This window comes from Mastomys coucha, unplaced genomic scaffold, assembly GCF_008632895.1.
Source record: "Mastomys coucha isolate ucsf_1 unplaced genomic scaffold, UCSF_Mcou_1 pScaffold22, whole genome shotgun sequence".
NCBI lineage: Eukaryota > Metazoa > Chordata > Mammalia > Rodentia > Muridae > Mastomys > Mastomys coucha.
Window position 1 is genome coordinate 35,913,847 of NW_022196905.1, and position 16,339 is coordinate 35,930,185.

Genomic DNA, 16,339 nt, shown 5'->3' on the forward strand with positions numbered 1-16,339 from the left:
CTAAAGAATAATTTACTGGCTAGTCTTATGTCAAATTTTCACAGGCTAATGTCATCAGAGAGGAAGGAATCTCAATTGATCTGCTATAAAACATTTTCTTAGTGATCAGTGGGAGAGGGCTGAGACTACTGTGGGTGATGCTACCTCTGGGTTGGTGGTCTGGGTTGGGTCAGCTATGAGGAACAAGCCAGAAAACATACCCTCCATGGTCTCTGCATCAGGTTCTGACTCTAGGTTCCGGCTGTGTTTGAGTTCCTGTCCTGACTTCCTTTGATGATGAACAACAATATGGAAGTGTAAAACAAATAAACTATTTGCTTGCCAACTTGATTTTTGATCACGATGTTTCATCACAACAGAAACCTAAGACAACTAGTGACAGGTGAATGGCTCAGAATACATATTTTAATGAGATACCTAACCAGGGCTACATATAACTAATATAAATTAGTGATGCCATATAGTGAATAATATACCAAAGTCATAATATTGCAGAGATATATGCATGTGTAGCCAAGTGAGGTTATAACATCTGGCTTTGAAGACTGTTGGGAGTGACTTTCTTCGTTGCTTGATGAGCTCTACTTTTTTACAATCCAGACATGACTTGATGATACTATTAACTGTTGATATTTTATAACATCTGCTTTAAAGAAATCAAGCTCATTGCAAGAGGATGAAAGAAAATATTAGAGTCTACTATGGGCCTTTGTTCAGTGAGAAAGAAAAAGCCCTAAACTCAACAGAGATGATCTTGTTGCCAGACCCATTCATGTGTGTTCTTCATGTTCTCAAGCAAGCTATTAAAGACACTATGCATCCTAATTCTTCCAATTTTAAAATATGGAATGTGATAATCCTCCACAAAGCTCCTTTGAATGGTTTTCAAGGTGAAACACAATATTGAGTTCCATGGATGTTGTTGGGTTCCATGCCTGCTGGGGAAGAATGCTGAATTAACCAGATTTCCTCTTAAGAGTCCAAAAGAAAAAAAAATAAAACACACAGATTTCCTCTTAAGATTTTTTTTTAAAAGATTCTTAATTCTGTGTATTTGTAGGTATGTAAGTTCAGTGACTACAGAGGTCAAAGGTGTTGGGAGTTCCTTGGAGCTGGACTTACAGGTGCTTTTGAGTTGCCTGACATAGAAACTGAATTCCATTCCTCTGTAAAAGCCATAATCTCTCTTGACCACTGAGCCCTCCAGTCCCTGTCATATTTTCTTGATTCTGAAACAGTCTCTTTATGTAGCCCTGGCTTTCCTGGAACTCCCTATGTAGCTCAGGCTGGCCTAGAATTTATAGATCTGCCTGCCTCTGAATGCTAGGATTAAAAGTATGTGTCACTGTGCCCAGCTTCATGATGTCTTAGTACTTATTAATGTGCACATGGAATTTCTAGGTAGGACTTAGAGAAAGCATATCTCCTAGAACCAGTATTTTATGTCATTATTTTCTGTCCTCTCTGGCAAGTTTCTGGAAATTTGATGAGGTAATAAAAAAACGGCACCTTTGTCTTGTCTTCCCATCTCAACCTCGAAAACGCTCTTTTCTTTAGATCCAACTTTGCTTGGAACATTTAAAACTTGAACTACAAAGCTGGCCAGGAGTTAGTGCCTTGTTCCTTGCTGTGTTCTGTAGAAGTATCTCTGTGTTGTCGTTGCCACTCCTGAAGCCTTGGGTTTGTGCTGCGTCCCTGGTGTATGCACAGTCCTAGACAGACGTCTGCTTCCAGAACAGTGGTCTTGGTAGAAAGATGCCTGCTGTAACAATTCCTTATCCTGAGTCTGTAGTGTAGGTTTAAAGATGATTGAGCAGTGATTTTTAGAAAAAGTCATGTATTGTTGGATCAAGGATGAACAATAAACACAACAACAACAACAACAACAACAACAGTAACAGCAAACTGTTTTTGGCCTTTCTTTCACTTAGTATTCTCTCCTTGGATCTCAAATTGAGTTGGGTTTCCATGTTTTGCAAAGATGCCTAGAGGAAAGCTCTGCTCCAGCTGGTCCTGAGGGCAGGGTGCCTCTGCAGAAAGCTTAGCATCTCCTTTCTAGAGGCAAAGGAAACAGCTTTCTGGATTAGGGCTTGGAGACAAGTGTGGTTTCCAGTTTGCATCAAGTCACTATGAGAGGTCTCATTAGGAGCATAGTGCTACCTGCAAGTCATTCCTACTTAGGGTGAATGTTACTAGGGTCTGGTATTTATGAAGTCTGGATGGTGAGAGCTAAGCTGCAGAATCTGAGGCCAGAAACAGAGATGGAGAATAGTGGTAGGTTATGAGTCAAGACCAAGCAAGTATCCTCTGTGGGCCACAGCATGCTGGCATCTTCAGGCATGGGGCACTCTACTACCTTTGACTGATTATGGCTCTGTGATGGAGCAGCTGGGGGATAAGGCTTCTGATGGAGTACAGTGGTGGCAATGTTAAGCCCAGAAAATGAGAGCTGGAGATGATGATCTGTGTTTTATAGTGGGTTTGTAGGAGAAAGCGACAGGAATTTTGAGTTGGGTATTTTTTTATGTTTGAGTGTGCAAGTGTTTTGCTTACATGTATGCATGCATCCATGTACACCATGAACATTCTCCATGCTGGAGGTCAGAAGACATCAGATCCCCTGGAATTGGAGGTATGGATGGTGGTGATGGGACTTGAATCCTCTAAAAGAGCAACAAGTGATCTTAACCGTGGACACACTCGTAAGCCCCTGAGCCAAACAGTCCTTAGGATTCTGAGACTACCATGTAAACTAGGATGCTCTGAGCTCCTCTACCTTGCTTCATACTATCAGCATCAAATCATGACTACAAATTGCTTCTTCACACTTGCAATATCCCCTATTCCACAGGGTCATTCCTCTTCAACCCGGGCTTCAGAAGCACTGGAAGTTACTAAGAGGTAGCTGACGGACCTCTCCAGAGCACAGATGACGTGGTTCTACTGCTTGGCTCCACATTTACTAGGAGGAAGCTTTGCCTCACAGATAAAACTCACTCTCTATGGCTTCACAATGAGATTGTGTTCAGGTGTGCACTATTAATGAACCAATCAACTTAACATTGCTACTCTAAGTAAACAGAATTGTTGAGATTCAGTCTCACTTCTAACTGCATTTACTTTTAAGACATGGGGAAAAAATTCTTGTCACTCAAGTTTTAGGGAAACATTTTATAATTTATATATAAAATTTCAATAAGAAACAATGCAAAATGACAAGAATATCCACCTTACAAGAGCCAAAACAATAAAATAAAACCAAAATTAAAAAAAAAAGCCAAAGGAAAAAAAAGACAAAAAGATCATAACCCCAAACAATAAAAAACCTACACATAATGAATGTAAATTTTAATTATAAAACGAGAGTATGAACAGAGCATTTAAAATCTCAATCATTTGGCAACTCATCATATCATTTCAAGAAGCATATCCAATCTTAAGAAAACGTTATTTTATGAAAAACTTAAGTCAGACAGTTTGTTCATTATGGGAGTTAAATCATGTTTAAAAAAGAATCTGGCTATAAAGCCAGCTTCTATCCCGAAAGAACTGTATAAAACAACATGACATCCTGAAGCTGAACAGCCTGGAGCAATCTAATCTTCAAGAACTTCTCCTCTCTGAACAGACAGTATGAAGATGGTGGCCGAGGCTTGGGGTGAACACAGAGGAAAAGAATGAACCCACAGCGGGTGGGTGCCACCTGCAGTGAAGGCTGTGACTTTACCTGAATCAGGTAATTCACATTAAGGGGGTTGGCAGGTAGAGCCACAGGGGCAAGGGGAATCGAAAGACAAAACAGTCCCGGCCGTGGACGGAAGCAGCAGAGTCTGTTCTTCAGCTAACCTACTTTACTTGGACGCATGCGTGAATTTCTGTTTCCTGCCAGACCATATGCAGATAGTTACAGGGCACTCGGAGTGCTAGAACTCTTCTACTAATGACTGCATAGCATTTAAAACCCTCTTTTTATTAAAAAAATTAATAAAATAAAATAAACAGATATATAGTAAAGTTCACAGATAAGATTTCTCTGTAAAATAAATAAAGTGTTCATTGATTAGCATCATACATTGAGTAAAATACAGCCTGTTTTTACATGTTTATATACTATACACAGATCCCCACGGGCAGCCTTGTGTCTGATGGGCTGGAAGGATTGCATTCTTGATGTGTCCCATTGGAAACCCTAATTCCCGCTGTTAAAATATACAACTACTTTGCTGAGTTCGGATACAAAGTAAACTTATCTTCCTTTATCTGAAGTGAATGTACATAAAACCGTCCATGAACAATGGTTTATAAGCTGTTTAAAATAAAATGAGCAAGCTCGCACCTAGGAACTTACAGCACATGCAGATCCTTTTCTTGTTTTAAAATAAGGAAAAAGCCCATGGGGCAAGGCTTGTCCATTTTCTCTCCACTGGGTTGTTATTCAGAAAGCTGGAGCCAGCATTACCGCTTCGCCTTTTTCAGAGGGTTTTCGTCTACTTTCTGCTGGCCTCTTGTTCGAGCTCCAGGAGGGCTGACTTCTCTCTTGCGCTTGACAGAAGGGGAGAGCTGTGCCTTTGATCTGTATTGAGCAAAAGTCAAGCCAATGAGGAGAGTTAAAATCAGTTGCTTCAAATAACTTGGGAGTCTTTAAAACAGTACCCTGGTGGGAAAACCCCAGTCTTTAATACCAGTGCTTGCACGTCAGGTTCTTCACCAGCAACCTTGAACAGAGCAGACAGTGCTCTGGAGGAGGCACACAGAGGCCTGCACTCTGTGCCAGACCTGCCACCCTGAAGTACTGACCTTGGCCTTATTAGCATCCTTTCCTACACCCCCTTTCTACTGATACACACACAGAGTCCAGTGGAAACAGGTAGCACAAACACAGCAGGAGTGTAACTTAGCATCTGACACAGTCAAATTATGTTTCAGAGTAGCATTAGAGAAGCCAGCTTGCACAGTAGGAAAGGTTTAGAGGAGCATAGTAATTGATTCAACCAAGTCACCATCCTCAGACATAGACAGCTCTTGTTGGCTCTCTTCTGCTTCTAGGACAGTGGCTCTCAACCTTCCTAATGCTGAGACCCTTTAATACAGTTCCTCATGACTATAAAATTTATTTCGTTGCTACTTCATAACTGTAATTTTTTGTCATGAATCATGATGTAAAAACCTGATACCCAGCATATCTGATACCTGACCTTCAAAGGAACTGCCACCCAAAGGCTGAGAACCACTGTTCTAGGACAAAACAATCAGACCACAGTGCATATGTTTACACAAATAGCTCTCTCCTTTAAGTACTCTGTCTAAGCACTGCTATGTTCAAACAAAAATGTCATCCTTGTCCACGTTTTAACAAGTGATTTTCTTCTTTTTATTCCTTTTTGAGACAAAGTGTCATGTAGCTAGCCTAGGCAAGCCTTGAACTTCCTATGCAGCACTTGACAAGTTTGAACTTCTGATCTTCCACCTCCTGAGTGCTATTACATGCATACACCATCATGTCCAGTTTATGCAATGCCAGGGATTCAACCCAGGACTTCATGCCTTCTAGGTAAACACCCTACCAACTGAGCCACATGTCCAATTCTCTCTCTCTCTTTCTTTTTTTTCTAGTCATACTATATGATCCATCTGACCATTTTTTTTCCAACTTCAGTTCAAAAGTCCTCTTGTGAGAAGCCTTCTTGAAGAGCAAACAGCTTCCTCCCTAGGAACTACACAGTGCTTTAGACTTAACACAGCACTAGCCACTAAAACTTATTTGCTGTGCCTTTACAGCCTGCATGTTACTTTAAAGCAACATGGTAATAGAAGATGACAGAAAATGCCATGTCACCATACGTACCAAGTTTTACTAGTGAGTATTTTGTCTTTTATAGTAGTTTGAATGTGAGCAGCAGTTGTATTGTGAAACACATTACTGGGCTGCTATCAAAAGTTTGAAAGTCCTATACACATCCACTTCTGTCATTAGAAAAGACATTTCTCTGGGCCGTTGCAAAGATTAAACCTGTTATCTGGCTATACTTCTAATATCTCCTGGTCATATGGTAAAATGCATACAATGTTTTATTGATGAATTAAAGAAATGGAAAACTAAAGCTTCAGGATAAAGAGAAATGCAACTTTTTGGCTGCAAAGGCAAGCTTATTCTTTTGACAGTAAAAGCAAACACACTAAGTTGAATGGTTCTTATGATTGGTTCTTATGATATGGTACCTATGAATGAGCTGAGAATGGCCAAGAGATGTTTGTTAGTAATTCATCCCAAGCTGTGTCATGGGAAGCCACTGGCCACATGGAACACTAGTTCACTGGAGAGCTGCTGGGCAACAGGAGCCAGTGTTGTGCTGTGAGTGTTCACAGGAAGCTGAGTCTTGAGTCAGGCTCCTTCTCTCCTTTTGTGGGAGCCTGCCAGGCTGACCAGGCCAAGCCCTTTCCTTACACCCAGAAGCCTGCTGGAAGTGCAGAGTCACAGGCACAACTCTTAAAGTCACTATTGGCACCTCCACCATGAAATTCCTCTGCACATTCAACTCTGAGAAATATGTATCCACACTGTCCTGACAGAAAATGAGGATGACTATTTCATCTCTTCCAGTGAGGATGAAAGGAGGGGATTTCCCTCCTTACTAAGACACATATACATATCACAGTGTGCTATTGGGATCACACACTGTAAGAGTATGCATAAACAATCTTTAAATTCATGGAATCATCTTTTATGCATGTTATCTAGACAAAGAGGAAGACAGTTCCCAACCTTAAGGAAGAAACTTGACAGCTGAGGGGAGAAGAACATGAGGCTACCTACACCACTGCCACCTGCCATTCCTAATTGTTTAGTGCTGATTGCAGATGCAATAGGAAGGAGATGAGAATGGGCTGTAGCAGAGAGGAGGCCCTAAAGGAAAGGGCTTAAAGAAAGGAAGGATCTGACTCACCGAGGCAGGCAGAGAGCACCCACTGCCTTAGCACAGGAGAGGCAAAGATGGAGGACTGTGGGAAGCAGAGATGAACCCAGCTGTGGTGGAAGGTGCAAGCTGCAGGTGGCTGTTTGAAAGTGCTTTTGTTTTGTCACCTCTACAATAGTTTAAACCAGAAGTGACTCTAAGCTGTGACATGCTTCACCACATTGTACAGACTGAACTACGCACTCAGACATGCAATCAGTTGGGAAGAAACACGCCTGACTGCAGCCTTTGTACATGAGAGTTAGCTAATAAGTCTCACAAGAGTCAAGGACAAGCCTGTGTGGCTGGGCCACATGGCAAAGCCACTGAAGACACTTTTTATCTTAAGCCTTCCTATTTCTGGAAACCCATGATCCCCCAAGACAGCTATTTGGTGAAACAGACATCCTTAAGAAAATAGGAAAAGCATTACTGGGGAGTTAAACAACTTGAAGGGCAGGCAGGGACTTACCTTCCTAATGGGGGAGATTTACTAACTTTTTCGCTGGTAGATAACTTCTCTTTTGCTAACTTTTGGCGATTTCTAGGAGAAACTGTTTCTGGGATGCCAAGTTTGGATGTTGCACGTGTAGATGGCTTGCTATGATTCTTTCTGAAACACATTACAGAGACACTGGGCAATGGTAGCACTGGATTCTCTAGTCCAGGGGGCTACTAGAAAGGAAGAGATTTTGCACGGGCAAGGCAGCTATGGAGACTCACAGGATCAAAGGGGCTGGGTCTCTTGATCATTGCTAGTAAAGACCTTGGTGTCAGCCAGGACTAAACTCTACCTCAAAGAAACTGTCTTTGCTTCTCCTGTGAATACTTTACCACAATCAAGATGATGACTCTGAAAAATAGCAAATATACTGGCTGACAAGGATACCAAAGACCTCTTGAAAACAGAATAAGAGGCTAAGGTCACTGAAGGCATGACTCACAGCACTCAATGTTCCAAGTAGTCAATTATACAAGACAGAAATCAGATTAAGGGAAAATCTGACTTTCCAGAGAAGAGGACGGAAAAGGATTCATTCAGTATATGGTATGTAAGTAATTCAATTGGAAGCAATTCCAGTTTGGATGCATACTGAGTATCAGTATTTATAAGATCAGCAGAACAACCCTTCTGGATTTTTGGTCTACACCTGGTGTGGAACATTTGTTTCTTAGAGAGGATATAGATTAGAGAGCAAACAGATAAGATGTCAAGGAAGCTTAGGACAAGAAGGCCTGGAAACTGCCCTCAAATACTTAAGGGGAATTATTATGAGGCCCCAAGAATAGAACTTCAAACAAGCAGAAGTCATCAGGAAGCTAGCATCTATAGTGCACAGGAAGAGAAGGCCAGGGAAGAAGAGGTTCATCTGCCCTTTTAGTATGCACAAGAACATGACCAATACAGAGGTACTGTGGTTCAGGCACCCAAGGTTAGCAATACAAGAGGATCATAAAGTGCACATCTGACCCGAGGACCTGGGATACCATGAAGGACTAGAGCCCTGAGACCAACCAACCAATGCCGAGAAATTTAAACCAAACAGAAAAGAGTCTGTAGGTAAATCAAACATTCTTAAAGATTTTGACAACAATGGTAACTCAAATGACCATTAGCCTATATATTAAATGAGTTATTCTTTTAAAAATGCATTTTCCTTATCATAAATGATGCCATACATGTCAATAATACATTTCGGCTATTATGTTGAAAGGCAAGCCTGCTAGTGACTTTTAGATACTCTCTGGAAGATAGAAAGTCTAACGAACTTTCTGTAGTTGAGTCCCACTACACTGAAGGAGTCGCAGGATTTTCAGCATAAGAGTTGCATAGGTGCATAAGGTCCTAGTGGTGCATTCATGCACTTTCACTCAGTCACTTTATTCCTATCACCTATTCCTCCTCTCTAACCCCTCTCTTCCAAAAGCCTAAACATCACACCATTTTAACTTTAGTCATTAACTTTAAATTCAGTTATTAATTTTGCCTTTTGTATTTAAAATCTGACTCTTGAGAAATCAAACCATGTCACCAGAGGCAGAAATGGGTGTATAAACATGATATTATATTTCTATTATATTATGGTGACAGGTATTAATTATAATACTTTCAAAGTAAACATTTCAGTCCTTTTTGATTAATTTTGGAGAATGAAATTATAGAAGATTATGCCAAGATCCAGAGTGTATGAATGACACTGAAAATGGAAAATACTGGTGAATACTAGGGAGACTTGTGCAGCACCACACACATCATCTCTAAGTGTTCAGTGGAGAAAGGGCACTACTGGTGTTAATAGGTGCACCAACATGGAGGGTCTGGGGAGGACTCTGGTGGCTAAATATACAACTAGTTTCCATCCTTTAGAACACTGCCAAACCTAAAATACTTCATACATTAACTTAGAAGAAGCAGAGAACTCATGACTTCTTCAAACACATTTGACCACATATTCAGTTTTTCCCCTGAAGGTTTGTACCTCTATGAGGGTTTCATAGCACATACTTTAGGGGAACATGTAAGTTCAGGCAGTTCATCAGGGGCAGCACAGTTGATGTCTGTGTGTGGGCCTCTGGGTTCCTTCATGGTGCTCAGCACATACTGTCTGAGATAACAGATGCTTCAAAATTGTCTGAAGAGAACTGACTAATTTCACCAAACATGCACTTAAGTCAAAGACTCTGAATAACCCCAGCAACTGAGACAGAAAAACATTCTCTCTGAGTCAAGACAGTCAAGACGAGAACATGGAAAGAAAACAGCTTTGAGAGAGTCCCATGACACCAAGAGCTGCTTCCAGACAGAGCAGCTGCCGAAAGCCTCTGGAGGCTCCTGGTTGCGCCCATTACCTCTGTGCCTCTGATCTGGTGGCTGATCTTGTGGTGGCTCCCAAGGGCTCCTCCTCTTCCTCTTCTTCCTCTTCCTCATCAGACTCCTCATCTTTTTTGTCCTCAGATGTTTCAGAAACTGACTTCTGGCGCTTTCTTTCTGGCTCTGAGGATTCTGTTCAGACAGAAGGGTAACACCTGGACTATACAATTCCCAAAGTCACTTCCAAAGGACAGCCATGGAGTAGAACTTAGAATATTAGCAACTTGGAAGCAGAAGAAGTGGTTTTCCACTTCCTTTTGGTTTCAGTACTTGCAGTTCACAACTGTTTACCTTAATCTCAAACACATTTGGGATAGTTTACTTATGCAGTTCACAGCCAGCATTTGCAAAAAACTCACATGTGCTCAGAAAAGCATCTGGGATGTGCCATTTCTGGCAGGGATTAGAGCCATTTCACACACATTTATGCAACATTAATTCTAGCTGCACCCAGCTGGATTTTGCTTCATCCAAAAAAGATTGGTTAAAAAGTGTGATTTTGAAATAAGACTGTAATTAACAATGTACAGATGTATGTGTTTCTTGGTTTGTTTTTTTCCCTCTGCTTGTTTTATATTACTTTTATTTTTGTTTTAAATTGGCCTGTTGTTTTCTAAAGAGAGAAGGGGTGGGGGGAAAGAATGTGCCAGACTCATACCAGCATCATCTGATGAAGTCAATGAGCGTTTGGGCTTTCTTTCTCTCAGACGCATACTCGCTGTTTTTTCTTCACTATCATCCTAGAAACAACAGCATTAAAATTGAAAGGGTGGTTAGCTGAGCATTATTAACTTTATTTATAGAAGATACATTTTGATAAAACAAAACAAAACAGCCCCCAGAACTAGCACTTACATTGCTTGTACTTTTTTCTTGTAGGTTGGCTGTTTCTTTGTTGGACTCATCTTTATAAAAAACAAACCAGAAATTAAATTTCAACAGTAGGTCTAGCCTATTATCAGTCATCATTCCAATGTTAATACACCTTTATATAATTCATTATTTAGGATTTTTTCTCCAGATTTAGGAATATCAGAAACATCATAATAAAAGATCTTAGGTAGTTGACAACATGTAAACACAAAACTTGGAGTTTAGAAGGTAGCTCAGTCAGTAAAATGCCTGCCTTGAAAGCACGAGGACCCTCTCTGAAAGTTCAGAACCCTAGAACACACTGGTAAGGTGGGGGAAATGCCATGGATCATGGCCAACCTGTCTAGCCCAATGGGTAAGTCTAAGCTGATAGAAGACCCTGTCTTGAAGGAGGCAGATAGCATATCTGAGGTTAACACCTGAGATGCATGCATACAAGTACAGCATCCTACTCTACTTTCACATATACATACTAAAAAGGCAGACACAAAATACACTTATATTTCATATATACCTCATTTGCATGACCAGAAGGTAATACTATACAATATTTTCAGTGCATCTACCCTGAGAGCAAACTATCACAGGACAGTTATAGAACTTTCCACTTTATCATGTCAATATTGGAAAGGTTTTGGATTCTGAAGCATTTCAGGTTTTTGATTAGAGATGTTTCCTTTAAGTCTCAGTATTGCTTTATTAATATTTCAACTTCAGCTTACAGTTTGAAAATAATTGAGGTTGAGTAGCTAGATTTTTATACTTTATTGAGTCACATAATTAATAAGAAGAGTAGTATTTGGACTTTTTACTCCAAATACACACACACCATGGAAACAACAAGAAAAAAAAATACATTATAAGCCTGTTGGTAGACTTTGCTTTATTCTTTAAATATTTGTCTGATATATATGTTACAACTTTATGAGATGTATTATTGTAATGAAAATAAAGATTAGATGGTATATTATTTGAATATAAAATTATGGGCAAGGACTCAACTCAAAAGTACTTTTTTGGGAGAGGGGCTCAAAAGCACTACAGTCAGAGATGAAGGCAGTAGTACTACTGTTTTTCTGAAGTTTCACTACACTAACAAATGTGAAAAAGGTTTATTCAGTAAGATCAAACTCTGCCCTAAGCTGGTCTCATTACCCAGAGTCAGAAAAAAAAGCAAAACCACCACATGATCACATAGATCAGAATCTTTAAAGTGAGTTCAATGTATAAAGATTTCTTATTGTATGGATTTAAAATAGTATAATAAAATCAGGTTAAAAACCATACTGAAGCAGAATCCTTCTTCCTCCCTTAACAAACAAAAATAAAAGCCCCCCCAAAGCAAACAGAAACCCCAAACCATACCAAAACCAAAACAACAAAATAACCTTAATTTATCAAGAGACAAGAAAAAAAACTGCAGCAAACCCAAAAGCTTACATAATTAGGTGTGTACACATTGTGCACAGGGTTATGGACCTGCTGTATCTTGATGGCCAGACTGTATGATTTCTCAAGCTAACTGTTACCTATTTACACAAACAGCTGTCATAGTCATCTCTTTTTTGCATATTGTCAATCCTTTAAATCCACTGATAATGCTTTCTTTCATTTAACAATCCTTAAGCTATGAGATTAAAATGTACAAACTGTTAAAAATCTGGAAAAGACAGGCTAAATAAATAATAAGTAACACTTCTATTAGCGTTCTATAGCATTCTGTCTAGGGGCAATCATTATTAACATTTTGGAATTTTTTTTTCTCTCTTTGGAATGAGGATAAAATACTTGAAATAATTCTATCTTTTACAGATCTCAGTCTGTAAGGTGCACAGGTTTCTTTTATAAATTATTCCTCCTCTGAGCTCAGTAGGTTGCTGCAATGAGCCTCAGCCTTCATGGTAACAGTGCTCCAAAGAGCTACTTGTTCTGTCTTATCTCAGCATAAGTGCAGCAAACCACAGCTTGGACACTGTTACATTTATCTCCAGCCTTCACTATTTTCTACTGCTTTGCCCTGCAATGATGGTTCCTAGACTAAAATGCAGACCAAGAAAAAAATCATTAAGTATATATAACTTTCGTTTTAAACCAAAAGTCAACTCATTTCATTGAGAAACAAGAAAATTGTAAAATCTCCCCTAACAGCCAGGCTAGGTTCTCTGTTTAAGTAGGAAAAACACCTTACTTAGAAAACCACTCTTAAAAGTTCTTGCACATGAACTGAAACAACAGCCCCTCCTTAGACCACAGGCAGAGTGATGCTTGGAACATACCTGATTGGCTGACTTTCAGTTTGTCACTAGGTGAAGACTGCTCTACCTAAGTTTAAATGAGCAAAAAATAAGAACAGTTTGTCATTATTATACACTAAGACAACCAGTAAATTTAAAGGCCTTTATTACATCATCAGAATAATGGGGATCTCTTTCCTATGGCTAGTCAAATAGAGCTAGCAAGTGTTGATGCTCGTGCTTCTGACCTATCTCTTGACACATGGGTCTTCCCCACCACTTTGGTGCATCTCTGGAGACTGAATGCCACAGTGGTGAAGTATGATCAAAGTTGCCAGCTTCCCTGAGGTCAGTCAGCCATTTCACATGTGGTTTCCTGCTTCTGCAGCCTGATGGTACTGTGAGAGAAGTACTCTGGTGCTACAGTACCGTACTATTTCATAGCCAAGGAAGCAGTCTTGGAGGATTACGTGAGTGGCCACGAGTCACAGGTCTGAGAGTACATGGCAAAGCTAACGTTTAAATCCAAAGTGATGGGTCTGGCAAGATGGCTCAGCGGCTAAGAGCACTGACTACTCTTCTGAAGGTCCTGAGTTCAGATCCCAGCAACCACATGGTGGCTCACAACCACCCATAATGAGATCTGACATCCTCTTCTGGTGTGTCTGAAGATAGCTACAGTGTGTATTACAACCACCCATAATGAGATCTGACACCCTCTTCTGGTGTGTCTGAAGACAGCTACAGTGTGTATTACGCCACAGTGGGCAGGGTTGGAGCGAGCACAGCCAGAGCGAGCGGGGCCATCCTGAGTTCAATTCCCAGCAGCCGCAAGATGGCTCACGGCCATCTGTACAGCTACACTGTACTCATACACATAAAATAAATAAATAAATCTTAAAAAAAAATCCAAAGTGATGTTTTCTAAGCCACTGCTCATTGCCACTGAAGCACACGGAATGAAATCCTCATATAATGTTTTCACTGGGTATGTACTCCAGAGTCAAAGAACATTCAAAGAGATAAGGCAGTGGTACTGGGAAATGGCTGAGTTAATAACATGCCTCCTCCACAGACATGAGGGCCATGTAAAAAGCTTGGTGTAGAAATGCACATTGTAACTGAGAGCTGGCAGGAGATGAGTAGATTCTACTGGTCAGCCAACCTATTTACATCATGAGTTACAAGTTAACTAGAAACCCTGCCTCAAAAACTAAGGTGGAGAGTTATAAGGAAGACACCTGATACTGGCCTCTGGCCTTCATGTGTGCATGTACATGCACACACATGCATTCACAACACATACACATGTATGCTCCCACATGAACACGTGCACTACTACACCCACACAAATAGCAATGATGGTTCCCCTGCACTAAAATTAGTGCAAACACAATTCAAGAGAAAATCATAAGGCACCAAAGGTCACCAGAAGCTTCCCTTGAGAAGTTTCCACTCAAAAATCACAAAAAACAGTTCATTTCTTTCTGTATCTTAACCAAGGCTCTTTAATTTTAGACAACTGCACTCCTAGATTTGGATAGAACGGGCTTATGAACAGCTATCTGAACTCTGTCCATAGGAAAATACTACTAATCGAGGCATTATCTGAATGGCTAGCGCACACTTTAAGAAAGCCTTTTTAAGTATTTAAATAATACAAAGTAGTTTACAACACGAGCTGTTCACAGGCCAGGAATAAATACTTGAATAGTTCTTTTCCCATCTTTTACAATTACTTACAGTGGTAATGTCAGTCTCTGTTTTAGAGTCTTCTTCTAAAAAAATAAAGTAAAAATTTACTTAGAAGGTCAATTTAGAAAGTTCTTGTGTATAACTTGAAGATGTCCCTAATACCTACTTGATTTAAAGGCTGTTTCTGTAGGGTATTTGCGAGGTCTTCCTCTTCTCCTTTTAATAATTATTGGCTGATCATCCTAAGAAGAAAATGAAGGAAAAAAATCCCCATCAATAAAAAAATAATTTACCCTCCCTTGAATCAATTCAGTGTTCTCTTAATACAGGAATGAAGCCCAGCTTAGGTGCAATGAAGGTGCAATCTTCTTACTGTATGTAGTCCCCTTGCTTAGTGAGTACTGACAGTCCTATGAATCTAGAGTCTCACACAAGTGACAAATGCTTACTGAGTGTTGTCCCAGACAAGAACTATGTCTGGGGCTTGGTTTAAGCTACTTGTGGTCAAATGTTATCTCCCCCTAATCCCCCCCCCCCCACAAAAATCTAGTGAATTTCTCACAAAAAAACCAACCATTAAAGAGTTGGTAAACTAGCTTTGGGATTTAGAGGTCTGTCTCAGGCCACTATCATTTTCTGAGGCAGAAGCTAACTGTCAACTTGAATGGGCTGGAAGCAGACATGGGTGGCATGGGGAAGCTACAACTGTGCCTCACCGAGCTAGGTCTCCTTGGGCCCTCCTGAAGCTGTTCCCATTTCCTTCTGCAGTGCTAAGCTGCAAGGCCAGGAACCTGACACTGCCCCTGGCAAAATGTTGGACTGACCCGATCTAATGATGACATAAATAGGTTTTACTAAGAGAACAAAATTAATCAGAATGACATTAATAAAGCACACTGTTTAAAATAGTGTCCTGCTGCATTAAAGACAGCCAAAAAAGTACTTATGAAAGAGGCACATGACACATTTGGAAGTTATTTTGAGAGACTAAATATGAAAACCAGTTCTCACCTCCTGTGACTTGATGCTGCCATCATCTTCATTTGGCTCAGTCTTGTCACCTGTACCCTCACTGCTGCTAAATTCATCTGGGGAGAAGGCAGAGCTCAGTGCCATGCTGGTGACCAGATAAGCTTTCATCATGCTTCAGAGGACCAGCACAATTCCAGACACACAGGCACACATGCACACTTCATTTGCATATTTCCATAATTAAACCAATAAACCCAACTATAGTTAACTAAGAACAGACTTTGAGAAGAGGATGAAGCTTAAAAATAATCCAACTTTACAAATGTAAGCATAAGGCTCTGTGCTATCCAGAGGGAACAAATGGGCAATAGGATGCTCCAGCAGGTGAAGCTTGGTGCAGGTGTGGTGTGTGAGGCCTGAGCCCTGCATTCCCCTGGAGGGCTTTCACTCACCTCTGTCTTCCAGGCCAGTGCTGCTGTTTGTCTTTGAAGTAACTGAGGAGAATTCCTCCAGATCTCCAGAGTTCTCTTCCTGTAGAGAAGTTGAACAACACCAGAGGCTTTATTTTCAAATTTAACTCTGCATCCATTCACACTTCCCTGAGTTTCTCTCAATAATAATTTCCTATTTGACACTTATTTGACTTTGATAAATGTTTTTAAAAAATATAACCGGGGCTGGTGAGATGGCTCAGTGGGGAAGAGCACCGACTGCTCTTCGGAAGGTCATGAGTTCAAATC

General features: G+C 40.4%; 1 protein-coding gene across 7 annotated transcripts in view; it reads right to left on the bottom strand.

The window, feature by feature from the left end:
• Positions 1–3,156: 3,156 nt before the first annotated feature.
• Bod1l1 (biorientation of chromosomes in cell division 1 like 1) overlaps positions 3,157–16,339 on the bottom strand; it is a 56,446-nt gene continuing 43,263 nt past the window's right edge. For 4 of the 7 annotated variants that reach the window (XM_031342072.1, XM_031342070.1, XM_031342071.1 and 1 more), the window contains exons 18-27: positions 16,052–16,130; positions 15,639–15,715; positions 14,794–14,869; positions 14,676–14,710; positions 12,975–13,020; positions 10,681–10,730; positions 10,484–10,565; positions 9,804–9,957; positions 7,426–7,566; positions 3,157–4,573 (exon numbers count right to left, since the gene is read on the bottom strand). In XM_031342072.1, the coding sequence (XP_031197932.1) occupies positions 4,456–4,573; positions 7,426–7,566; positions 9,804–9,957; positions 10,484–10,565; positions 10,681–10,730; positions 12,975–13,020; positions 14,676–14,710; positions 14,794–14,869; positions 15,639–15,715; positions 16,052–16,130 (858 nt within the window). In that variant the 3' untranslated portion in view covers positions 3,157–4,455. The remainder of the gene's footprint in view (positions 4,574–7,425; positions 7,567–9,803; positions 9,958–10,483; positions 10,566–10,680; positions 10,731–12,974; positions 13,021–14,675; positions 14,711–14,793; positions 14,870–15,638; positions 15,716–16,051; positions 16,131–16,339) is intronic. The other 3 variants (XM_031342074.1, XM_031342073.1, XM_031342075.1) reach the window with 1 other exon arrangement.